The following is a 25,713-nucleotide window of genomic DNA, read 5'->3' as shown; positions in this document are numbered from 1 at the left end:
ATACTGAGAGCATAAACGCGAGATGCAAGAAACAAGCCACGACTGCTTTTACCACTGTTGATGTGAAGGTCAATCAGAAAGCGACTGCACAGGCTTAGTGTCCATAAGAGGTGTGGCGGGAGGAAATACAGCAAATGTATACATACTTCAGCATCGAGATGTTTTTCCTAATGTGTGGTAGGAAAAAAAATATTTCTGTTAAACAGAACACGTTTTCACTTAGATCTCGGGGAGATACTTTATCCTCATGTCAAAATGGGATCCATGTAGGTTACTCCAAGACAGAATTCATAAGGTCACATTAATCAGCATCTTAAGCTTCTTGCAAAAGAAGCTCCATTTTATTCACTGCATCCACGTGGATTTATTTGGTTCAGGTAACAGAATGAACACTGCTCTTTGTTTTTAAAAGCAGGTATCATGTCTGCTTTTATTTATTTATTTTTCTTTTTTTCCCCTGAAAATGAGGACACACACACACACACACACACACACACAACATTGAACATAGAACCTGACACCATCAGAACAAGAAAATAAACTTCAGGCCACAATATGTTATGATCATAAGGTGCCTTTTATGTCACATTATTATAACACCAATGCAATTAGGAATCAAAGAACAGAGAAACGGCAAATTTGGAAAAAGAAAAAAAAGAAAAAGAAAAAAAATGGAATGTTGCACAGCAGAGTTCAAAATGGATAAAACATGAAATAGAATTAGAAAACTGAATAGTGGTAAATTAACTATAAGTAGGCAAAATACATTATTCATCACTTTTAAGGGTTTGAGATGTGTTCAGCTCACATCTCCATACATTTTGTACCTGAGTTTTGTTTTCTTCTTCAATTATTCTTATTGTGAGCAAAGAAGTAAAAGTGCAATTAAGGAAATTTAAACTGCAAAAATATATTCCCAACCTTATTGAGAGAAATACAAAACAAAAAGCATACAAAAGTTTAGATCTTCATAAGGGTAAATGACACCCTTATTTGGTGGCTCTCTGCTCTCCTAAAAAGGCACATCTTTTTTGATTTATGTGCAAAAACATGACATAACCATGTTGTCATTTAACAACAGCAATTCAATTTAAGCACAAAGGCAGCAAAAATAGCACTTTTGTTCCCGATGTCTTCATTGTCTCTGACCACGCTCCTGCTTAAAAGCGATGATGAACTTCCAGGCCTCAACATAGTGGGACAGGAAGACTTCTTCTGGGAAGTGCTCCTCCACATCTGGAGGTATGTCCATGTCTTTTTGTTCCATGTAAGACACCAAAGATTCTTTCAAGCTTGAAAAGAGAAAAAGAACAATTTCAAAAAAGGATTGGGAAGAGCAATCGTAGAAATACAGCACAAGGCATGAACAGCAACAGGCTTAGTGATACATCAAAACACTTTTCTTTTTCTTTTTGGAAAAGTGGACCAAATAAGTCAGCAATATTAAGCAAAATAAAATAAATAAAAATAAATAAAAATTTGAAGTTCTGCATTCTCCATGTGATCTGGTAAAAAACTTTTAGTTTCCAAATTCATACAGTGTTTACATCAGCAAGGATTAAAAAAAAATATATATATAAAATATATATATATTTAGTACATAAAGAAAATTTATATTACCCCCAATCAGGCCTGTAGGTATCAGGATCATTGGACTTTTTAAGGACCAGGACCAAGAACTCGTGCATTTCTAACAGGAAAGTGTCGGCACTGTTCCTGGAGAAGAAGGCGGTGAGCAGCCTGTGCTCTTCCTCTCCCAGAGGCTTCTTGTACTTTTCTGGGACTCCCACAAATGGGTCCTGAAAAACACGAGAATCAGCAACACAGCATTTAGATGTTCTCCTAGCATAAGCTAGAGATTGCCACCACCGGCACTGGCAGGAGAGGGGAAAGTGAAGTCTTACCCTCTTCAGCCGCAGCATGTTTTCCGATTTAAGTGAAGCCAACAGCTGCCACAGAGCAACACAATGCTTTAGGCAACACATGCTGAAAACCTGCAAGGAAAAATGGAGACCATTCCCTGATAAACACCTCATGCACAAGACTATGTTCACTAAAATGAAATATATCTTTCAGGCTGGTTAACAAAAAAGTTGCAACAAGAGGCAAGTTTGTGTGCTTTGTGGGCGTAGAATGTAACCAAACAGTCTAGACTGCGGAAGAGGGAGTGAACATGTAGAAGATAGCGCGACCGCCGTCTCAGATAGGCTGACCTTGACGATATGCTGAGCCACCTGGTTTCCCATCTGCAGCACCTCCTCTAGGTAGCGGGAGAGCTGCATGTGGGGCTCCCCCCCCGTCATGGCGAGGAAGCCGAGCGCCACTTCCAGCGTGGACAAGGCCTCGCACACCTCGCTGTAGGAGTGCAGCTCCCCAGCGACGGAGAAGAGGGTGAGGGTCTGCAGGGGCTCCTGATGGCATAACCAAAGACATCCCAGATACTCATGTGAGCTTGTGCAGCAATACTTATAAAGTATGTAATGTATATTGCATGAACAATAATCAGAACCTGGCACAAGAACTGACAACATTGGAACTTTTTCACAGCTAAATTGCTTTACAAAGCCGAAATACTCAAAGTATTTCATTGGGATTTTACATGATCCACCAACACTAAGTAGTACATAATTATCAATATCAATTATTATCTTTAAACCTTTTCACGACTTTATCCCTGACCTCCATGGCTGTGCTGTTGGTCATCACAATGCCGTTTGTTTTATTAATGTTCTAAAATAAATTCCTGATGCCTGCTCAGAAATGTAGATGGTTTGGTTAGACTGGATTTTATTGAGGCGAATCAGGATAAGGGGTATAAATGCAGTTAAAAACAAGGAGTATGAATAACTTACTTGCACAACTTTGGACTTAACATCTCTGAGGATTATCTGGTAGTCACGATCGTGTCTGTTGACCAGTGTAGGAATACCCTGTAATAAGAAGACGTTCATATGAAGGTTAAAAAAAAAAAAGAAAGTTTTGTCAAACTTCAAAAAAAAAGTTGCTGTAGCTGCTTTTTGCATGTGCTCACGTCGAGAGTGATTCGAGGTTTTCCCAGCAGAAAGCGCGAAATGATCTGCTGCTGGATCTTGAACAAGTCATATTCATGAAGGGTCTCTTGGCCCTTCTCGATGCTGTACTGAGTGTTGGACAGAATCAGGGGCATCAAGTCCCGCTCCAGCTCGTAACGGATCACATGCAGATCAGTGAGATCTGCAGGGCTCACTTTGTAGCTGTGAAATTCATACATGGAAATAATGCAGTGTGTTAGCTGCGTGCCACCGTGATTATCTAAAAAAAAACCACACAGGATCTATTTGCAGAATATGTCCAAACATGAAGATGAGGAAAAATGTGGCAAGAGCGCCCTCACCTGGTCTCTTCTCCAGTATGCTTGTCCACGCAGTAGATGAGGTCATTGTGCAGAGCAATCAGGTAGCTGATAAGAGCCGTGGAGCACAGGCCTGCGCCCTGTCGCTGAGGCAACAGCACCTTCAAGTCACTGTTCAGGTCCAGGTCCTTCTGGCAGAACTCATTTGGGATCTTAATCTCACCTGAAGGACATTTTCACGCAAATTAGACTAACACTCCGTCACTAGAGCAGGTTTACTGTTGTTGTTTTTGTTTACCATTGGTTGCCAGAGACACTCTCAGCTGGTTCCAGGTTGTTAGGAAGATTTTGATGTATTTCTCATACCAGGCTTTAAGTGAAACTGTGACCAGAAAGAAGCCAGACATGTTTTAAGACACATGGAGCCGCTCTAAACTATGCCGACTGACCACAGCATATTTACACTCCCACCCCACTCCCCCCTTTTCAAGGATACTATATCATTGTCCTATTTTAGGATAAATGTACCCATTTCCTGGCAAACAAGAATACAAAACGCATTCTGCCAAGTATCTGACCATGAGGTTTAAACGAAAAGCCAACATGTAGTTCAATGATGCACTGCATAATGCGAGTGACGTGGCTGAAAAAGCTGAAATCGATGTGTCTGGACGGTCCAAGTACCGGCTTTCTGACTGTGAAGAAACTCATTGATTGTCTCGTAGGTCAGCTCAGTGATGTTCTGAAACTTCTTCACCAGATTCTTCTGCAGTGTGAGGATGTCAGGGAGGTACTTCACCAGTCGGAGCTCTGCTTCCTACGAAAACAAATTGTTATAAAATTCAAAGACACTTGTTAAAAATGTGTAAAATCTAAGGCAGACGGTTTTAGAAAATTGTACTAATATAAATTTTAGTACAGCAAAACTGCCGCTACAACAATTTTCTTTTTTTCCGACAGATTTTTTACCATGTGAACCAAAAAGTCTTTAAGGTGTTCAAAGTAACCTCCCAGCAGAGAAGCTGCTCTTGAAGCTCGCAACTTTTTGCTGCTGTTTTCTCACCTTGTGGAGAAATCTCCAAAGCACAGGCACAGTGTCTTTGCCATCGTTCTGCTCCAGGATGTGAGTGAGGCTCAGCACACACACTTTCTCCCTGCAGCTCCACACGGCGGAACAGTGGAGCAGAGAGTTCGCCGGCAGAGACGCCAAAAAGAGACGAGGGTCACCATACACCAGCTTCATGATCGGGTTGGCAGAGATCCGAGAGTCTGCCCGGATGAAGGCGTTCACTTCTTTTAGGTGTCTGTCCAAGTGCTGGAGAGGAGAAGGTGACGGATGGCGATATGTTTTACTTAGTTCCCTCATGAACATGGATGACAGAACCATCTCCTGATTCCAATACGATATATATGTCCTACCTTTAGCTGAGGTGCGATGACAGCATTGCTCATTTCCAACTCCCATCCATTTCTGGCCTCTTTATTCGAAAGCCGATTGTCATAAGGAACTGGCCCTGGAAAACAAGCCCAAATAATTTAAACTAGATTCATCAGTAAGTCAAAGCTGAAAAAAATTACAATGATACAGGCCTCATCATAAATTCTTTATTTTCCTAAATGTGTTTTTTTTTCTTCTTGGCCACTAGAGATCGCTGTTTCTCAAACAAAGGTATGGGGAAAAAAAAAAAAAACCTGAGATGCACAGCCATGGAGTTTAATAGGTAAGATGCAAAGAAAAAAAAAATAAAGATTCAATGCCAAATAACTTTATTTAAAGTTCCCATATTATAGAATATAGAATATTATTTGGTGTAAAGGGTCACCAAGATCGTAACTTACATTTCTGTTGCTGGTGGGGTCCCAGCAAGCTGCTGATTACCAGGTGAACTGTCGTGATTGTGTCATCTGTCCCCTTTCCCAGTGATTTGATCAGATGTTCCACATCTTTTCTCAGGTGATTAAGAAGGAATGCAGCAGGGTCTGGAACTTGAGGCTTAATGATTGCAGAGATTAACTAAAAACACAAAAAGGAAACTATTAATGATGAGAAAAGAAAAAAGAAAATCTGACAGGAATACTGCGATCACACAGCTAAATAGTTCTAGCCTAGTATTTAATTCAACTTCAGTCCTTTTGTTTTATTTTTATTCATATTTTAATTTTGTTTAGGTTATTTTACGCTGTCAATTTAATTCGGTTCTATGAGTTACCTCTATTTCATTACACATCATAAAAGGAATATAATTTCATGTTTATGTATTTGTTAAATGCATATTTTTAATGTTTAAAATTATAATGATGAGGTCAATAAACATTTCCTCGTTCATTATTGCAACATCATTGCCCCTATTTTTATCAGATTTTGTTTTAGTTACCTCAAAATTATTATTTTATTTGCATAGTTTAATATTTTCTGCTGCTCTTTTCCCTCCTTTTTTTTTGCTCTTAAACTCTGTAAAGTATGTCATGTTCCCAAAAAGCGCAAAATAAAATGGGTTTGTTACCTGTGTGTGATTACAGGCCCCGAGCAGCATTGCCATGTGAGTGAGCATTCGGACAACGTTAAAGGGAACAGGAGACATGTTCTTTGTGTCCAGCATATCTGGATTGTCCCGGCGACTTGGATCACCGAGGATGTGGCCTGTCTGGGTGCGGTCACCTCTGTCAGAGGACGTTAAAAAAACAAAAGAAAATCCTTGAGCAAATGTGATCAACTTTCTCTTCGCACATTTTCCCCTGGATTTTGGAAAGCACTTACTGCATTGCAAGAACCTGAAAACCCTGCACAGGCGCATGGTTGTTTCCTCCAATTACAGCACCACAGTCTACGCAAAGACTGGTTTGCATTGGCTGGCCACACTAGAAAAGCACAAGTTGCAAAAAAAAACATTTCACAATATAAAAGATAAAGATCTAGAAAAATGAGAGTTTTTACAATATTTTTACTAATTTGATTGAATGTAGCATACCTCCCCAATGGTGCAGGGATGACCATTTGGACAACCTGTGCGACCAGACGAAACGGTTCAACTTTTAATGGTATGGGAGTTTGATCTGAAATTTCTCGAGTGAGTCTATAAAATCGTTGTTCTTTACTTACGGTACCACTGCAGTGGGCCCAGAGCTTGTTGAGCCGCTGCTACGATATCTTCCGGCATAGAGGGCAAAAACGCTGCCTGTAAAACAAATTTTAAAAAGTTGCACATCAATTTCAAAGTTATATTTGCTGTGACTGAAAAAAAGCTGTAACACAAACCTGCATGTTGACAGGCGTCAGTGCCAGCTGCTGAAGGGGAGCTATGATCCCCTGGTTTCCACAGAGCAGTACAGCAGCTAAGTGAACAGTTAATTCCACTGCCACACTTTGGGCCCCGGAGGTACCGGGGCGGGCAGAAAGAGGCCCCATTTTGTTGGTCACCAGAGCTTGAGCGAAGGCCTTCACCTCTGGGCTGGCAAGGACTTTGGATGCCTGGATGTAAGCTGAAAGCGCTTCAAGTTGCTGTTGGTACAATTATACAGAAAATATGCAACATCAGTTCTAAATACACACACACAAGAAAAAAAAAAGTCAATAAAATCTTCATATTATTTTTTTTTTTTTTTAAGAATTTTATAATTAAGATCTGACCGAGATGATAATATGAAGAGCCACAATTAAAAACATCTGAACTTGAATTAATTTCATTGGAGTTTTATGTGACACAACAAAAACTAGTGGGTAATTGTTAACTCAAAAACAGACGGTACATGTTTTAAAATCTAAAAAAATGACGTAGGTGTTCAGTTTCAGTGGCCTCTATGCGGATTCTCAGAAATATCATCCAGAAATAACATACAGTGCAACTAATTGTACTATATTTCAGTATAAAGTAAGAGCTCTGTTTGGTTTATTGGAAACCATCATTACTGAACAATGCATACATTCTCCATTAAATGAGACTGATCTTGAGCTATTGTGAAAGAAGAATGTCCATAACCCTAAACAGATGCCACAAAAGACTTGGAGCTTTAACAGCATGATTCTGTAAAGTATTGACTTGTAGGAGCTTAAGACGTTTCAAATTTTTATTTGTAAAAAAACAACAATAAAAAAGTGAAGTATTGCATAGTTTTCCCTCCACTTGATATTTTTACACCACTTTGTGTTTGTCTATCACATATACTTTATGTGCCTGTATTCACGTGAACGGATGTGAATGCAGGCAGTGTGTATGGATGATATATATATATTTTTTTTTCAGCGAATGCTGCTCTTTGGCTAATTTAGGGATTTAGATTTAAGAATGTACCTGCGGCTTGGGGTGGAAGCCCTCATTAGCGTGTCCATAGAGAGTGGTGATTTCTCTGTACAGTGCTAACAGAAGGTAAACTGCTTTCAGTTGTGGCGCACATCTGCAACCCTGTAATACATTAAAATAACATAAAGATACTCATTAAAACATACATACAGAAGCAAAGTCCTGGATTAAAAACAAATTAACAGTAAGTAATAACATTACCTCGCAGGCCTCATCCAGTCCTTCTACTTTGCCTTCCATAACTGTCTTTGCAACAGCTTCTCTGATTGTCTTGTAATCGTTTCCGCAGACAAGATAGTGATCTACTGGGGGGGTCTCCTCGTCCTGGGTGTAGGGAAAAATAAATCACAACAGTTGATAGGCGTACATAACTGAGCAACTATCATCAAAAACAAAAATCACACTGAACCTGGAGCTGAACTTCTTCAGGGAAGAGCCAACTCATCTGTCCCCGCCTAAGACGTTTCTGGACAAACTCCACTCCATATTGGCTGCAAATCTTGCGGATCAAATAGACACGATACCAGTCGTTCCCACTCCGCCTGCACAGGTTCACCACGCTGTCCAGAAAGGCTGCGGATCCATTATGATCACCTTCAGGTGAGCCTGGAAACAGGAAGAGAACATTTGAAACACTCCTAAAGTAAAAGAGAAGAGACATTCTTCTGCACCATAACACCAGCATTACAGACCTGTTTCTCTCATATTTTCCACAATCAGACTGGCAGTCCTGTCCAGGTCCATTCGCACTCTGGCCAACTGCTGCAGATACTCCACAGACGGTTTTTCAGGATGCTGACCGTGTGTTTGCAGACACTCAGTCAGAAAGGCACTTTCATTCTGAAAATACGCCTTCTGATCTGCAGCAGACCTGAACTGGAGCCTTTCAAACATGGAATCCTTTAGAGAAAACAGAGGAAATGAAATGGTTAAAAAAATAAATAATAAATTGCAAAGCATTGTAATGATATTCTACAATCTGGGTGGAGCTTTCACAGCCAAACTCACCTCCAGACAGTTGATGTACATGCAGTAGAGTTCAGTTTTGTCCGTCTCATCCAACATGTTGCTCTGTTCAACAGCCACCAGATGCTGCTGCAGATATTCTTTCACTTCATCAAAGCTGAAAAAAAATGTATCTATGTTGAGAGATGTCGCCACATAGAGCAGCCTCCACCTGTATCTGCTTCTCAGTACAGATGTGCAAAAACAGCTAAAACCATTGGACAAAAAAAGAAACTAAAAAAATGGAAAAAAAAATAATTGTTTGCTGACATAATTTTTTCAATCACTAAAGAAATCACACAAAAAAATATAACTAACTGAAGACTCCATTAAATTCATACTTTTCTTTTTGAACTTGATTAGTTTTTAGATGTTCTAGCTAATAGTCCTAGATTGATTTTCTGCTTCTTTGGGGCATGAATGAAATGACACGGAGACCTTTTTCATCCATTCTTCAAAATGGGAAGAAAAGAGAAAGTGCCATTCAAATAAAGCCAGTGTGTACTCAACTAAATTTTGGTTAGCTAAAACTTGCCCATGTCCACAATAAGAGCAACAACAACAACAAAAAAGGTTAATAGAATTGGAAGTGTGATGAAACATGACTAAACAAGAATTTCACTTGCCACCATGCATCATTTGGGGGCAGTGGAAAAGATTTAAAATTCGATCTCCAGAGTTGACTTTTAGAGAAATGCATCTTGGGGTCAGAAGTTCTCCTCAACAACCTTTAGACACCATCTACATATCAAAAAGATTCTTAATGGGGTTTAAGTCAGATGAGTTTGTTGGCCCATTAGGATTTGCATTGAATTTTGAAATATTAAAAAAATAAATAAAAAAATAATTGAAAGCATTAAAAGCAGATGCGCTAATACATAACACATCAGGGGGAAAAAACAAAAACATAATATTGAATTACCTTCCCCCCCACTTAATAAAAGTATTGGAATGAAAACTGGAACGTTCTAGATGTACCGAAAGATATTATGCATTTGATTTTTTTTTTTTTTTCCTGCGGGACTCTGAATATAAGAAGCATACAAACACAATGCAGCTAGAATAACATGCAACCATAACACCTCACCTGTACTTCATCAGAAGTTTGAGCACCACCGAGCGAACAACAGGATTTTTATCAGCAGAGTCATCAAATGGAGAAAGCACCTTTGTCAGCATTTGTCGATTGGCTGAAAAAAAAAAAAAAAAAAAAAAGATGTTTATTGGATTTTACACACACATCTGACAAAAAATATCGATCAGGGTGATAAGGCTGTATCACAGTACCTCTGAGTAAGGGAACCGGGCTGGCCTCCACCATGAGAAAATTCAATAAATGAAAGATGACGGCTGATGATGGTGGAGAGTTGTCCTTGAAGCACACAGTAGACACCAGGTCTATGAAGAAAGCGTTGCAGCGCTTCCTGAACTGAGCATGCTGACCAACACGAACCCTAAACAAAGCAAGACAAACGGTGACATTACAGCTCGCGTCAGACAACTCCAGGAAACAAATATGCATAAAAAAAAATAATAAAAAAATTACTCACCTCATCTCATCTGAAGGAACCAATGGGAAGTTTTCCTCAACTGGCTGCATGCAAAGTGGGCAGTACATCTGACCGGGGACCAGCCACTGTTTGATGCAAGCTACACAGTAGATGTGATTACATTGTAGGCAGAGTGGGTCTTGAGGGTCTCCCATGCAAACTGGACAGACCATATGACCGAACCTGGAGACAGAAAATACAAACATTACTACAAGAGCTGTTTCATTCAAGAAACACCAATTTTCAGTAGGAAACATTGCGTTATGGATTAAGTAAATAACACACTCTATGTCTTAACATTTAATACCATTTTAGAACAAGACAAAAAGTATGTTTTAAATGCAGTTGGTCAGTTTTTTTTTTTGCACTAACAAAAAGCCTATTGTAAAAGCAACCAAACAGAATAAATTAAGGTACTAAGCAATAAATTAATTTAAGAATATTTCACTACTCTCACACATTATTACAGACAAAGGTAGAAACAGATAAACTATTTGGCTTGTGCCAAGAGTAATATTTACACCCTAGTTTGGATAGGCTTTGACTGAGTTTCAAATATATTTCATTACCACATCTGATATAGTGAATTAGGAAAGTGAACAGAGAGCAAAGAAGATTATTTGCAATTAACCTCATCATAGCAATGTTCAACAACAGAATCACAATGTTATGTTTTCCTAATAATATGCAGCCTCAAGTGTAATTCAAAGGAGATAATTGTCATCTATTTTAGGGTAAATTTTTACCTGGATAACATTAAATGCACTACACATAATTCTGACTAGCTATGGCAAATATATATTGCAACGTCGATTTTTCACCTGAAAATGCGTTCCACGGCTCCATCTTTGCAGTTTTTCAGCAAACCAATCACTGCCTCGAAAATCTGCTGAGTTTTAACGTCAGAATTTTTTTCAAGAATCTTAATGGGAAAGAAAAATTAAGAGATTTAAGTTTCACTGGGAAAATGACAAGTAAGCACAAAGTCAGTTTCATGCTAACAGGCTCATCTCGAAAAACGAAAATTAAAAAACACGTAGAAACCTTGCCAAGCCCTCGCATATGCTCCAACACTAAAGGTGTGAGCTTCGTGTCCAGCTGTTCAATCTCCATCAGCATGTGCTCCACGAACAAAGAGAGAGAAAATATGCGATTCCATCCAGATCTACATGCAAAGACCAACAACAATTGAATTCCTCAGTCTGTGTTATTAAGTAATGAACTTTGTTCCCTGATTAAGGTTTTCTCTTGACTTACTGGACTCTGAGGACTATCATCTTGCTCCTCTCTCCATAATGTCTCACACTGTCTTCTGAACAGATCAGTTCAATGGGAACTTGAAGTTTCTTCACCTGCCTGAGCCAAGCTTGTCTTTGAGCATCGGTGGCCAGCACTCTGGGCTCCAGGTGCTCCAAACAAGCAAAAGCAGCATAAACGTCGAGGACCTTGGAGACATGGAACATGTGTTTCAAGATTTGAAAGTCAAAAGCCTGAAGACTTACTCAAAAAATATACTTTAAAAATTAAGAGGGGTAAGTTGAGGCTTACAAGTTCAACGCTGTCTCCTGCATGTGGGTTTCCCAGAAGGTCTTTGGTCACCTGGGGTTCCGTGCACATCATTCTGGAGAGGTTCTGAAGCCGGTTTTTGAACTTGTGATAAGCAGCATGAACCCATGGAAGAGCTGTCATTTTCTCTGTGTCGTTCAGCTGCAGTCGTAGTTCACTGACGCAGCTATTCAAGGCACCACAGAGGAGCTAAAACAGCAGATCATGTGGTTTAATACAACATGTACAACTTCTCTGACAATGTGACATTTTATGGCATTAAGTAAAATCAAGACAACCTTCAGGTCTTCTGAAGAAGTGACATTCATCGACATGGAGATAAAGTCTTGAAGGTAGCGATGGTAAAACTCCATCTGAGTCTCTGAATCAGCTTTCTCAATGTAGCGCCCAAGTGGCGTATTCCAAAAGATCTCAATCAGTTTCAATTGATTGTGTCCTGTAAAATCAAAATTGATACAAAAATGGCAAAGTCTGTATATCTGCATCTGTGACAGATCAACTTAAAGATCTATTAAATGCTTATACCTTCATTCTGAAGGACATGAACGCAAAGTTCCTCCAAATAGTCCTTAATTCTCCAGCTGAAGGGCATGATGCAGCCTATGTTTCTATCTTGAGGAATGTAGTTCTGCACAAGGATTGTTCTTGTCTCAGAGCTGAGAAAGATATAAATATGCAAAGGTAAACAGAATGTTCAAGTAGATTATATAATAATAATAAAAAAAAAAAAAACACGCGACTTCCACTGACCTGGAGTCCATTGCTAGGTGTGAGATTTCCACCAGCTTTTCATCGCCAAAGATATCCAACCACAATCTCTTCACTGCCTCAGAGCAGTTTTTGTCAAGCAAGAGATCCATGTTTTGGTCCCGGTCAATCACTGACACTAGATGTGCCAAAATGGGGACCACCACAGCTTGAACACGTTTCCATAAGGTGTGTCTGAAATAATGGCAAAAGAAGTCAAGAAAAGCTTTCAAAGACACTGCTTTGCATCCTATTAGTAGTTACCTGAAAGTGCCTCCTTCCTGCAAGGCATCAATGTTTGAAGCCTCTTTTAGGACCCAGTTGCTCTTCATGAACGTGTTCCCATCATGAATCAGTAGCAGTGAGTGAAGACGCTTCTTCACGGTTTGAAGAAATTCATCTGCAGACACACAAAATGACAAGTACTGAATCTGTAGGGAACATATACATGATAATTATAAAATAAAAATGCAAATGATGTCACTGCAATAATTTAGGAAACCAAAAAACTTTTATTCCTACCTACAGCTGCAAACTGATTGTTACTGTCAGAATAATGTCATTTACATTAGGTCACGATTCAATTACCTCGATTATTAAAATTCCTCAAGGCAAATTATTTGCCTCAAAGCTACATTAAATTAAGTTTTACTGTTTAGTACCAAGTGTTTTGTCAGGGTGATTATATATTTGTGTTGCGCGATGCTCTCATTCTGTTATGAATTGTTGACCAATGCTAAGTGCTAGCAGCAGTTCAGTCCTGGGCATCCAGGGGTTATTTCATTGTTTGATTAGAATGTCTTGGTTTTCATAATTTTTCACAGAACCAACAGACATCCTTAAAACTGACTGGTTCAACGCATAAAATAGGACAGCCTTTCTCCTCCAAGAGCTCCAAGGTGCCCAAGTGGCAGATGTAACCCATTTGTCAGTTGTACTCTGAAAATATGTTTTTGTTGCTTTTAAGAACGGTCAGTCAATGGGGAGTTATTACCTCCAGTTTGTTCAGTGGATGTTATTTCTAAGAACAAGGTGAGTAGGTATGTATTTGTGCAGGTGTACTCAGTGTGTACTGTATTTAGACCATTTCCTGCTCCCCATCCATGAACTGATGGAGACAAGATGGAGAATGAGCAGAGCTGCGTTGCTCTGTGACCCAAAAAAGCCAGAGAAAACTATGGTTATTCTGAAATTTTCACTGGCATTTCATTACATATCATAGCAAATGTATGAAGCAACATTTTTTGCAAAATTATCTAAACTGTGAAAATGAAAGGAAAACATGTTTTCTGTCGTACCCCTTAGTTCATCAGTGTCACTCAGGAGAGTTAAAAGGATCTCAACCCGTCGAGTGCTGCGGAAGCCACTTGTCACTTGGTCCCTCAGCATGCCAACAGCAGTCTGCACACAGCTCCGGAGCAATGATGTGGTATCTACAACATTATCCAAGTCCTTCATGAAGAAAAAAGACAAATTAAAATAAAAATATGCACTTACAATGAACATAGTGTAAAAAAAAATGTATTACAGCCATATTCAATAAGCTTGTTTGCAGATTAAACCTTTGAGCAGGTACTGAACATTTAGCAACCTATTTCTACATTAAGAATCTTTATATAATGGCCTAATGTAATATTCTTAAGTGTCATGTTTTTATTAGCTGCAGCCTAACGTGAAAGTCATCACAACATAACAAAACACTTGAAAACATCAGTCTTTGTATAATTAATCTGTTTCACTTAGTGAATTAATTTACTGAACAAAAAACATTTAAATAATATTCTTGTTCATTGGATAAGACATTAGTTTTACCTAACTAAAAATGTGAAATATATCGTCTATACTTACGCTTTCTTCCAACTCTTCTTGCACACTCTCTGTGTACATGTCATCAGTCTCCATAGCTGTAATCACGTAAATACACAAATATATATACATATTTATACAGTACAATAAATATACATGCAATACATATGTAATATAATGTGCACTATATTTAGCATTTTTCTTTTACCTTCAGGCCGACTTGTTTTTGTTTCAAACATTTGACTGATTTTCATGTTTTGCAAGGTCTTGATATCTGAAACAATGTCCTTTGACCTTCTGAGGTCATCTATATGAACTGATCTCCAGGGTCCTATAAAAAGCACAGTGTCTTGGATTATTTCCTATTCAGATAAAAAAACGAAATATTTCCAAATGGTAGCATGTTTACCTCCGTGAAAACCAATGTAAGAAGTCCCTCCTTCCATCCTTGGCAACCTTGTGATAAAGTAGACAAACACCCTACATCCTTTGCTCTCCTGTGTAACTTTGTTGATCTCATTTAGTGATGAATACCTGAAAATGGACCACAACACTCAATATGGTAACGGGATACAGTGGTGAAATCCTTATAGAAAATGAATAGTGGGACTCACTTTGCAGATGCAATCAGGTTGCTGCTCTTACAGGGTTCATCAAAATCACACTGAATAATGAGGATTCGGTTACAGGGTCCAGTCACACTTCCTCCATTTTCAGCTGTGAGGAAGTTCCTTCAATAAAAAAAAAAAAAGAAAAAGAATTTCATCTTTCAATTTAAGAATATTCCTTATAAATATGAGTACAATTTTCTTTAACATTATATTTCTTTAACATTACATTTTAATGAATTATTGTGTAAAGAAATAGTGCAACATTTTGGCAATAATAGCTAATATCTTTAACATCATTAAATGAACACAGATATATTTTACTCAAATGAAGAACAAAACTTTGCTTCTACATATACACATAACAGTCATTTGGGCTACTTTACATATGCTACTCAAAAACTTGTGGTATTAATTGTTCAAGGTAAATAAAAGTAATTATGAACCTGCAGAAAGTGCTGGTGGCTATTTATGAAATGCTTAATTTAAGCAAGATCCAATTGATTTGATTAATATGTTAAAATTCAAAAATACTTTATTGATCCCAATGGGAAATTAAATGTTGTAACTCATTAATTCAAATTCTTCAAAGTGACCATGCAAACTGCTGTTGGCAATACAAACTAATAATAATCGATTTCTTCATATTCACATGCTTTCTGTGGCTGATTTAATACATACAAATAAAGTGCATGCAATTTCTTTTCAACAACTACTGCGAGGGGGACATATTGGATGATGTTTCGACTCACAATTTTGAAGTTCTAGGGGTTAATTTTTTAAACCTTAACTTTGTAAACTTCAGCTTAAACTAAAAATCAAACTCTTAAATAGGCGCTTCACTCAACCAACTGCCAATGAATATGAAAGATTAATTTTAGATCATTGATGTTTCATGTCTTGTAAAAGTGTCTTAAAATGTCTTAACCATGTTGGTATTTGGAAAAGTAGCATTCATTTTAGGTACTTGTAATTATGTTCTATAATAACTGTATCAGTACATTTAGAAACAAACCTTATTTTCTTTAGGAAGGAGTGCTCTGTGTCAAACTGTTGAAGTGAGAGAAGCTCAACGCTATAAAACATTTTCTCCAGAGGTTCCATGTCAAATGCAGTCAAAAGTCTGGAGAATGTGGTCACCTAAAGTTTGACATTGACATTAGATCCTGTAATCTGAAAAAAGTAAATGATTCATGTGAAAATAAAAGGCCAGTAAGCATTACCTCTGTGAAGAATGTGTTGATCTTGGTTTCCTGTCTTGTGTGAGCATGGATGTAGTCAGCTAAACAGCTATTACTTTGTTCCTCAAAGTACACCTTAGCCATATGTTGACTTTCCACTTTTGGCAGGCCTGTGCAGTCCAATCGCACCACAGAGTCTGGTGTAGCACATTTGAGAAGTATGAGCTTGGCCTGATCAAGCAGTCCTCTCTGAGAATCTGACGTTTCCGAATTGTTCTTCCGCTCCTCTATCACTTGGAGAATCACAGAAGCGCAGGTATCTGAGTGGTAGCCAATGAAAACATCAGGGAGTGTGTACTTGTACATATCAGCTGCTCCAGCATGCTGACCAGTAAGAGATACAAATAGCTTTGCCCATCTCTCTAGTTCTTCAACCATCTTTTTCTGCTCAGCTTTAAGGACAGTGTGGATATCAAGGTAGTGTTTCTCCAGCCTGTTGATTAGAGGTATTGGGAATTGTTTGTAGACCACTTCTCTTTCCTCAATGACAATTAGCCGGAAGTCTTTGTGCACTCTGCATTTTACACGATGGGTTCCCAATCCAAGATCGACATATTTCTGTCCTCCCAAGCATACGTAGTACTGATTGAGAGCATCATAGAGACTTTCATAGAGATTCTGCAAGTTTAGCAGCACAACTGTTTGGCCCGTCTCCATGCAGATCTTCACTCTGTTGATGTTGCGACAGATTTGAGTGTACTCTTGGTCTTTTGGAAAGCTGGATCCAAAGATAATTTCTGGTTGACCACTTTCAGAAAAGAATGTTTGCTGTAGGATCTGTAGGGCTGCATAGTTTTTTGTTAGCACAAGAAGGTACCGACACTCTTCATCTTGTCCAACTGCTTGAATGTTTTCTTTCACAAACTCAATGGTGTTGATGTTCTCCAAATTTGGAGAAATTTTAAGTCTTTGGGTAAAGACAGAAACTACATCAACATCATCCCTGCCACTGAAATTTCTCAAAACAACCTTGACAATCTCCTCTGCTGCAGGTTTTCGTTGAGAGGTCTTGGCCACAGCAAAGATCATCTTTACCAAGCTGTAGTAGTCACGTAGGCCAAAAAAACCTTTCCCTTGTTTCCGGCAAATGTTCAAATAGGATCTTGCAAATGGTTGAAAGAAATCCCTGACTCTCTCCAAAACCATTACATCAGATGAGCATATGCCTTTAGCACTCTCAATGAGTTCTTTCTCATCAGGGTCACCACGTGAGACAAAAATGCCTCTGTTCATCTTTGCGGGGTCCAACGCCCAGTTGGAAATACCAATGAATCCAACTTTTTTGTGCGGTAGTGGTTCATCATCAATGCATCCCTCTTCCAGCAACGGGTGAAGTGTTTTTAGTGGCATCTTTGGAGAGTCCTCTGCCAGCCCAATTTCATCAAGAACCACAACTGAAATGTATTCATTGAGATTTTTTCCTTCCTGAAAACGCCCACATTGCTTGAACGTGGTGATGATACCTTCAGGAGTTGAATGAGGACTACACTGGAAGGACACCAAATGGATCTGTTTGAGCATCTTGTAGAGTTCAGAATGAGCAGCTTGTCCTTGCATGGCATCTGCAACTAAAGTTTTGGAAAGGGACTTTGAGCTTCCAGGTTTTCCAACTAAGAATAGGGGGATTCTTAACTCAATGCAGAGAACCATCATGAAGACATTTTCTTTGAGGGCACTGTTTCTTGCAATTGTATCTCCCATTGGCACACCACTCAAGAGTAAATCTTGCATGAGTGAAATTTCATGCATCACTCTCATTGGGGTGTATGATGACGGTAATTTGGTACTGATTTTTTGTCTGTATTTGTCCTTATTTTCAAGACAGGCATGGTAACACACTCCTATGGCCATGACAAGGGACCAGAGAACAGGATCTTGAACCTCAGGTTCATTTTCTTCATCATTTTGAGTACACTGAAATTTTTGAAGCTCTGAAAAGAACATCTCATGGTGGTCATGGAACCAAACAAAAGCTTGCATGCAGCGTTCTACATCTCTTAAGCTGACAAAGCTGCATTCATCCTTCCTGGTTCTCATGTACTTCTGTGAGGCTGAAAGAACATCTGTGATGCATTTGATGTAGGTTTGATCGATTGATTTGCTTGTAGTGACTCTTTGCACAATCTGCTGGATGTATATTTTTTCTGTGTGATCATTTAACTGTCCAAAGTCCCATACCAGAGGAATCATGCTTGGTGGCAATGCTTGAACTCTATACACCAGCTGGCGCAAAGGTATAGACCCCAGTTTTTCATCAGTCTCTTCAGCTCGAACTCGGTACCCAAGGCCAGCAGATTCCAATCTTTGAATCATGTCATCTGTGTGCTTTCTGTAGGGATTACATGCAGCAATAATCTGCAATCCTGAGTTTGGTGTTAAGGATTCTCCCTTCACAGTCTTGTCACAGAGGACCTCCTTGATACTGCTGATGGCCTCTGTAGTATTGGCCTCATCAAAGAAGAGGACAGAGTCAAATCCATAGTCTTGCTTGTTGATCGAAGCAATGTCTTCTGCTTCTCTGACTTTACCATAGATCATCTCTGAAGTTGTCCCTCCATGCACCTTGACCAGTTTCATGTTCTCAGCTGCAACTCCACTCCTTCGCAATTCACAAAGGAATTTTATTAGCCGGGTTTTTCCACAGCCCGTTTCTCCCATTATGATGACAGGTATGCCACATCTGAACCGCATGTGGATTGCTAACATCTTCAAAATGTTGTCTGTGGTAAGTTCATATGTTTCATCAGGGTCAAGAGGCCACTGGATACCAAGAACATTGCAGATTCGCTCTATTTTCTCCCATCTTGGAAGGGTATCAAAGTCTATGTTGAAAGGAACTCGTTGGAGCTGTAAGCCTTCATACAATGCTCTGGTCATGACATTCCTTCTGATCACCCTTCCAGAGGTGGGTTCAATGGCATCAACAAAGTTCTGATCATTGGGTTGAAGATGAAAGCCAATAAAGGTCATGGAGACGTGGTCATCATTGAAGAAGATGTAAGGATGTGGCTCTGTTTCCCATCGTTTTCTGATGAGAAAAGGAGCCAGGTCTTCATCTCGGACACCAACCAGATTAACTTGTAACCTGCCAGGACTCTGGTCAGAGATGCTGAGTGATGGAGTGGCAAAGTCCTTTGCCATCAGAATCATGAAATCCACCACAAAGGTTTTGAATCCGGTTAGTGTGTCTCCAGTGAAAGTGGCATCACAAAAGACTGATGTCTCACAGTCTCTTAGTTGAAGGTTAAGAAACCAAGTGAAATTTCTAAGTTCAGCCCAGGAGGGGTCCATTACCCCACAGTACATGAGAAGCATTTGAAGACATTCTACATGTGATCCCTCAACACCCTGATATGTGAAAACATCTAGATCGATTTTGTTGTGGAACCGTGTCAGGTACTGGTATGGCCGCTGAAAGGCCTCGCTCCTGAACTCTTTATCATCCATCAGTGGGTCCACACTGCTCACAATAGTAGGATTCTCCTGCTTTCTCATCTCTAGCATAAGGACCTCTTTGGGTGGTCGGCAGAAAATTTTAGGAAACATGTCCAGAAAAGTGTTTCTTGCCATTGGTGCCTAAAAGAAGTAAGAAGAAGACAGGTAAGATAGACAAATTTATACAAAGACTGAAAAATACTGAAAAAGTCTTACCTCTCGAGTGGCATTTCCTGTTGACTTGACAGTGGGCTCTAAAATCTCAATGACATACATCTGCTTGTCATTGCACCGCCACATTTTCCCCTCAGAGTCCATCAAATAGCGCAGGATCAACAATTTGAATAGGAATTCTGGAAGTCCTTTCTGGACCTTTTCAGGAGCAAAACAGACACATTGTACAATAAGATACAATCTGTAAAAGTAATTATTTCAATGACTCAATATTAAATAACGTAATATTTACCGATGATGTGACATCAAAATGGAAGATAATGAGTTCTTTCCTTTTGGGAGTGTCAAGTAAAGACTGAAGGATGACAGTCTCATCAACTTTAGGTTCAATCAAGCAAATACATTTCAACATTGACTGCTTTTTAGTAGAGTGTTTAAGTTTTTCATACATCCTCCTGATGTACAAAGATTTACCTGCAATTTAAAAAAAAATACATTCAGAGCTATAAACAATTAGATTTTTTAATGTTCTATTAGTGTAAGACATCAAGTAGAAATCTTTCATATACTCACCAACACCAGCCCTTTGAGATGAAACAACACCAACGCACAGTCTATCTTTGAAAGCTGCTGCAGCGCTGCACTGGTCGACTGGGACAGTGTAGTGTTGTTGCAGGTACTGCTGGATCCTTGCTAAAGGCTCTTGGGGAATCATGTGCAACCTGTACTGGCTGAAGGCAGATGGAAGATAGGCATGTTCTCTCTCTGAGCTACAAATAATAACAAGCCTGTAGTCTTTCCTGCTCTGCATTTTCATCTGCTGGAAAAAGTTCTCAACTTTAGAGCTCACATCGTAACTCAGGAGATCTCCATATACCAAAGAGTATATCTTTTGTCCCCTGTAGCCATTGCCAAGGCAGCGTCTGAGGAACAGCTCCACTTCTTCATATGGGGTTGAGGGGTTGCACAGTAGGACTTCATCATAGGTTGGAAGAGCTTCGTCTTTGCTGCTCATGTAAATTGAGATGCAGGATGCCAAGGCATCATCGTGTGGACAAACAATGAGATTTGGCTTTCCATTGACCAAACCTCTGGGCAGTTGCCTGTTTATGAACTTTCCACTGTTGTCATCAGAAATGTCTTCGTCACTGTCGTCTTCTTCATCTTCATCATCTTTGTTGGCCAGTAGTTCCAACAGTAGGCCAAGAGTTCTTATATCAAGAATGTCTGGCAGAAAATTCTTCATGTCTTTCATGTAGGCATTCCATATGTGATCAAATGCCTGCAGACCCTTTGCTTTTTCCACAAGACTTTGCAAAGGATCCAGTTCACTTGTAAACTCTTCCAGGTCACTTGTTGACACCAAAACAAAAGTCTGAAACTCAATGTCCTCATTTTGGTCCTGGGGTTTAGTAAGGATTTCATACTGGAGCTCATGCCACACATGCCTCAGATCTGTGGATGTGCAATTTGGCTTGATAAAGGACAGCATCATAAGGACCTGGTCCTCAACCTTGTTTACATTTTGTTGTGTCAGCTTGCCACAGAGATAGACAATCTGCTCGGCAGTGTAGTAGTTTAAGAAATACTGTTGGGATCTCTGTTTGTGTACAAAGTTCATCCAATATTCCAGACATTTCTCCATTTTTCTGCAGAGCTCGGGAAGCTGCTCCTCTGGGCTGCCCTCCACAATGACACTAAGAGCCCTGACCAAATTAAAGTCCATCAAAATGCTGGGTTCAGCATAACTTAAAGAGCAATTAATCTGCACTTCCCAGTGTCTGAACAGAGGATTTCCAGCAGTGTAAAGAGCAATGAAGGCCTCTGTCAGTCTTTGAACACTGGCAAAAACCTGTAACGCAGAAAGAGTAGCTCACAAGGCAGAAAATACCCTAATGAATGAGTTTTAAAAACGTTTAGGATTTTCTATACAATCCCCGATTAAATGAATAATCAATATTGCTTAACATATAGTACATAGAACTAGCTCATAAAGCTGCGGTATGTAACTTTTATGAAAACTATGTTTTTTGCATGTTTCTTAAAACTATCACCTTGTCGTGACAGTATAAGACAGATAAACTGTGAAAAGATCAAGCTTCTCAACCTTGTCCCTGTGCCACTATTGCTGTCTAAAGAAATGCACCACTGAAAAGCAATCAGTCAGAGCCAGTAGGAGCATCTTAGCACTGTCAATCAACTTTGTGAACACGTTGTAAAATGGTGGCGGAAACAATTAACCTTAACAGGAAAACTGTTTATCTGCCATGCTAACTAGCCTTAGCATTTATGTCAGACTCTACTGACAAGGAGAAGCTGCACTGTATAAGGAGGGTAAAGGGCCGAGGGAAAGAGGAATGAGCGGCACACACATGGCCATGATTGACAGTCCTAACACCCTCACCTCACCATAGCTCTGATTGGTTATGTCTAGTTAGCACTTGGATTTTTCACAGATTGTCTCATGTCATGACATAGTGACAGTTTCAACAAATATGGAAAAAATATATTTTATATAAAAGTTACATACTGCAGCTTTAATGTGCTGACAGAGGTCATGCCAAAGACACTTCATTAAAGTGACCACCATTATGAATGACATTTTGACCATTATGAATTAAGCTTAAGAATTATGTCTTGATAATGTAAATCTCCACAGTGGTGGATCATGAATTTCGTAACATGTCAAAAATAATCCATTTGTAATTTTGATAACATTTCAAACTTGTCATGAGTTGAATCAATTTAAAATGAAATAATGTTTATGGAAACTTGACTAAATGGTCTTTCTACAGAATTTAATTATTTTATTTTACCTCTACAAAACGTTCAACTTCATTCTGCCCTTGGTCCCCTTTTCCAGACATGAGCATGAGTTTGTTTTGTAGCTCCCTCAGGTCTTCAAGAGAGTAGCAACGCATCTGCCGACCTTCATCATGCTCCTCTGGAATCTGCAACTTCAGGGCTGTTTCAAGACTCAACTAGATAAAAAAAACAAACAAACATAAGCTTGTATCCATGATTTTGCAGGTTGAACCAGATATTTATATATGCCAAATAAAAAGACACATACACATTTATTCTCACCATCTTGGGTTAAACCTGACCAAACCTCTCCTGTTTTATGTCAGTTAAAATTACTCAAATTATTTCTATTTCCTAAATGCCAAAAACTTAGCAAGAATATTTATAGAGATATTTGTATAATTTTCCTCAAATTCAACAGTTTACATATATTTGGCCAGTATCAGGAATGATAGTCTTTTAAACTGTCTGACATAGGTAAAACCTTTTGGGCTTCCTCCCACAAACTTTGATAGGATAACTGACACACTTGAGTTAACTGGAGGCACACCTCTGCATGTATTTTAAGGATACACATGAAATATGCTGCTTTCTTGTTTGACACAGTGGGGAAACTCCTAAGAAATTAGCCAAGATATCAGGAGAAGCACTGTGGAGCAGCACCAGTGTAGTTTATCAGTGGGAACAATATACTGATGCTTGAAGGTGCTGCAAACATCTGTTCAAACAATTATATGCAAGCATAGACATGATGAAAATGTCCAACCATCCATCCATACTGCTCATGAAGCAGGTTGGTGCTCTCACTAAGTTTTCTGGTATTTAGGAAATAGAAATAATTTTGGTCATTCTAACTGACATAAAACAAGAGAGGTTTGATCAAGTTTAACTTCAGACAGTGAGAAATGTGCATGTGTATTTTTTTTTGGTGCAAGTAAATATCGGGTTTCAACAGTATTTTCTTAAAAGATGACGTCTTTAGTGCATAAACAAACAGACCAATCTATCTTACGGAAGTGTTTTTACCTTTTTCACATCCCGTGCACTGATTAGGTAGATGCCTTTGTTGTTAATGGCTGAGGCCAACGAGAGAGAGGATAGCTCCACTGACCCATGACTGTCCTTCACAGTTTTTAACCACTCCAAGTGACGTGCACTGTCACGCTAAAATATAAAAAAAGAACAAAAAAAGATATCATAAAATATCCTATTCCCCAAATATTAACATTTATATGAATACTTGGAAATAATCTTAAAGTCTTATTCATTTTTTATAATGTCTCCTCTCACCAGTTTTTTTGGCAAGTTGTTGTCATTCTCCAAAGCCCTCCAGAGCTTGTTGAGCACATCTTTGAAGGCACGGAAACCAGAGTCTGGCTTAAGCTCATAAAGCACAGAAGAGTAACCAAGGACGGCGTCATGGAAACAAGCAACACGATCCACATCCATGTCATTCTCTCCAGCAGAGATGGAAGCCAAGTCGACAAACACCTTCAACTCATTGATATCTAAAATTACAATTTAAATGGACATTTTCAAATAGTTTTCCCAACATACCACTTACAAAAAATGTATTACATGAAAACAGAAGTATACACACCCTCTAGGGCATCCTTTACCCATCTTACAAAGTGTCGTCTGAGTTCTAGTTCCTGTAAACACAACCTGCGAGGCTCTGTGATGTCAACCAGCACCATCTTTGCCTGCATCAAGTCGTTGTCAATCCTATTTAGCGGTTCTCTCTTAAAGTCTTCACGAATCTGAAGAGAAATGGGAATTGAGTTATTAAGAATACATTCTATGAATGTGTAATATTCATAAACACACCCCATCTGACTTTTCACATACCTTTAACTAAATGTCCTTGATTATAGTAAATCTTACACTAAGATTTAGTATAATCAACCTCTTATACTCAAGACATCTTGAATATTTAACATTCTAGATGTCACTGAATGTTATGACCCCGAAGTGATTTCATTTTAGGTTTGTCTGAATGCTTATCAATATGTAAAAAAAAAAAAAAAAAATATATATATTTTTTTTTTTTCCTCTGCCTGCAACAATTTAATGACTTTCTTTAGCAATTTTATTTCTGGGTTCCCAACTAATCGATTGTTCAAAAGTGAGGAACTGCCCAGTCAACACACAGAACTAAAACTAATCATGGTCCATAAAGTTTCTGAGAAAAGCAGAACTACTGTTGGAGCAGAAGCTCACTATCACTTCCATTTGACATATAAAGCAGAAACGTTCTTGCCCTACAATATCAAGTTATTTTCTGGTGTTGGTGACACGGACCCGTCATGGTAATAGGGAAAATAAAATGTAATAGATGTTTGGAAACTTTGAATTCGTCTCTTCTTTCACCCTCTTTCAAATCATTTTTCTTTTTTTAAGTGTGATTAAAGTGATTCAATAGGTGAAATCCTTCAGACAAACTCTCAATAGTTTTTTTTTTGACTGATTATGAGATGATTCATGACACCGATTATTCACATACATTAACATATTTAAACATGACTACTTACAACATCCGTCAGCGTTTCCAAGACCTGGAAGTCCCCTTGAAGACCAAGTGTGTCTTTGACCATCATAATAACTTTAGCAGAGGCCACAGCGAGATGAAGCTCGTGATACTGTTGGACCTGTTGAACCCTGTTATGAATCCACTGCTTGTTTGCAGATGTCTCCTGTTTACACATGATGTCAAGCTCCTGAGTGAGATCTTCATACTTGTCCTTGTAGGCTTTGAAAAGCAGGTCGACTTCTTCAAGTCTTATGCTTCCATCTTTTAAGCGAGTGTAGATGTCTTTGTATTCATCCCTACAAGGCAAGTAGATCTGATTGTATATCATTTCTGGTGTGGCACTGAAGTCAGATATCTCCCCATCCGCATCTTCCATTTCGTCCCTGGCCATTTCTTTGGCAAATTTTTCCCAACACATTTGTAAGACAATACTTTCATTGAATGTGTACAGGAATGTTGCCATGTCTCTTATTTCCTCGTCCAGGCTGAAGAAGGTAACAATGTCAGACATTGTGGTAGCCAGTTGGTCAAAATGATGAGCTTCCATGAAATAGTTCAAGGGCATCATCTCAATGTTGACTTGTGTTTTGTCCTCCAGGTCAGAAACATCAACTAAT

At 38.9% G+C, this 25,713-nt stretch overlaps 1 protein-coding gene across 4 annotated transcripts in view; it reads right to left on the bottom strand.

Annotated features, from left to right (window-relative positions):
- Positions 1 to 558: 558 nt before the first annotated feature.
- The window catches only part of rnf213a (ring finger protein 213a), a 34,502-nt gene continuing 9,347 nt past the window's right edge, over positions 559 to 25,713 (bottom strand). For all 4 annotated transcript variants that reach the window (XM_007556359.2, XM_007556362.2, XM_007556361.2 and 1 more), the window contains 48 exons: positions 25,098 to 25,708; positions 24,167 to 24,326; positions 23,857 to 24,074; positions 23,593 to 23,730; positions 22,578 to 22,742; positions 20,335 to 21,613; positions 20,054 to 20,235; positions 19,804 to 19,959; positions 16,135 to 19,728; positions 15,927 to 16,051; positions 14,918 to 15,034; positions 14,713 to 14,837; positions 14,512 to 14,634; positions 14,346 to 14,401; positions 13,796 to 13,949; positions 12,762 to 12,897; positions 12,501 to 12,692; positions 12,276 to 12,406; positions 12,029 to 12,186; positions 11,733 to 11,939; positions 11,442 to 11,629; positions 11,229 to 11,349; positions 11,006 to 11,106; positions 10,185 to 10,367; positions 9,922 to 10,088; positions 9,722 to 9,824; positions 8,638 to 8,752; positions 8,322 to 8,529; positions 8,039 to 8,235; positions 7,831 to 7,953; positions 7,621 to 7,731; positions 6,588 to 6,830; positions 6,432 to 6,507; positions 6,301 to 6,335; positions 6,090 to 6,190; positions 5,836 to 5,992; positions 5,171 to 5,345; positions 4,751 to 4,845; positions 4,395 to 4,646; positions 4,016 to 4,148; positions 3,630 to 3,713; positions 3,374 to 3,554; positions 3,032 to 3,233; positions 2,853 to 2,930; positions 2,214 to 2,411; positions 1,905 to 1,994; positions 1,621 to 1,799; positions 559 to 1,292 (listed from right to left, as the gene is read on the bottom strand). In XM_007556359.2, coding sequence (XP_007556421.1) covers positions 1,136 to 1,292; positions 1,621 to 1,799; positions 1,905 to 1,994; positions 2,214 to 2,411; positions 2,853 to 2,930; positions 3,032 to 3,233; positions 3,374 to 3,554; positions 3,630 to 3,713; positions 4,016 to 4,148; positions 4,395 to 4,646; positions 4,751 to 4,845; positions 5,171 to 5,345; positions 5,836 to 5,992; positions 6,090 to 6,190; positions 6,301 to 6,335; positions 6,432 to 6,507; positions 6,588 to 6,830; positions 7,621 to 7,731; positions 7,831 to 7,953; positions 8,039 to 8,235; positions 8,322 to 8,529; positions 8,638 to 8,752; positions 9,722 to 9,824; positions 9,922 to 10,088; positions 10,185 to 10,367; positions 11,006 to 11,106; positions 11,229 to 11,349; positions 11,442 to 11,629; positions 11,733 to 11,939; positions 12,029 to 12,186; positions 12,276 to 12,406; positions 12,501 to 12,692; positions 12,762 to 12,897; positions 13,796 to 13,949; positions 14,346 to 14,401; positions 14,512 to 14,634; positions 14,713 to 14,837; positions 14,918 to 15,034; positions 15,927 to 16,051; positions 16,135 to 19,728; positions 19,804 to 19,959; positions 20,054 to 20,235; positions 20,335 to 21,613; positions 22,578 to 22,742; positions 23,593 to 23,730; positions 23,857 to 24,074; positions 24,167 to 24,326; positions 25,098 to 25,708 — 12,080 coding nt within the window. In that variant the 3' untranslated portion in view covers positions 559 to 1,135. The remainder of the gene's footprint in view (positions 1,293 to 1,620; positions 1,800 to 1,904; positions 1,995 to 2,213; positions 2,412 to 2,852; positions 2,931 to 3,031; positions 3,234 to 3,373; positions 3,555 to 3,629; positions 3,714 to 4,015; positions 4,149 to 4,394; positions 4,647 to 4,750; positions 4,846 to 5,170; positions 5,346 to 5,835; positions 5,993 to 6,089; positions 6,191 to 6,300; positions 6,336 to 6,431; positions 6,508 to 6,587; positions 6,831 to 7,620; positions 7,732 to 7,830; positions 7,954 to 8,038; positions 8,236 to 8,321; positions 8,530 to 8,637; positions 8,753 to 9,721; positions 9,825 to 9,921; positions 10,089 to 10,184; positions 10,368 to 11,005; positions 11,107 to 11,228; positions 11,350 to 11,441; positions 11,630 to 11,732; positions 11,940 to 12,028; positions 12,187 to 12,275; positions 12,407 to 12,500; positions 12,693 to 12,761; positions 12,898 to 13,795; positions 13,950 to 14,345; positions 14,402 to 14,511; positions 14,635 to 14,712; positions 14,838 to 14,917; positions 15,035 to 15,926; positions 16,052 to 16,134; positions 19,729 to 19,803; positions 19,960 to 20,053; positions 20,236 to 20,334; positions 21,614 to 22,577; positions 22,743 to 23,592; positions 23,731 to 23,856; positions 24,075 to 24,166; positions 24,327 to 25,097; positions 25,709 to 25,713) is intronic.

Source organism: Poecilia formosa, unplaced genomic scaffold, assembly GCF_000485575.1.
Source record: "Poecilia formosa unplaced genomic scaffold, Poecilia_formosa-5.1.2 Scaffold78, whole genome shotgun sequence".
In the NCBI taxonomy this organism is placed as follows: Eukaryota; Metazoa; Chordata; class Actinopteri; order Cyprinodontiformes; family Poeciliidae; genus Poecilia; species Poecilia formosa.
The sequence above is the reverse complement of the archived record's forward strand: the minus strand, read 5'-3'. Positions and strand labels throughout refer to the sequence as shown.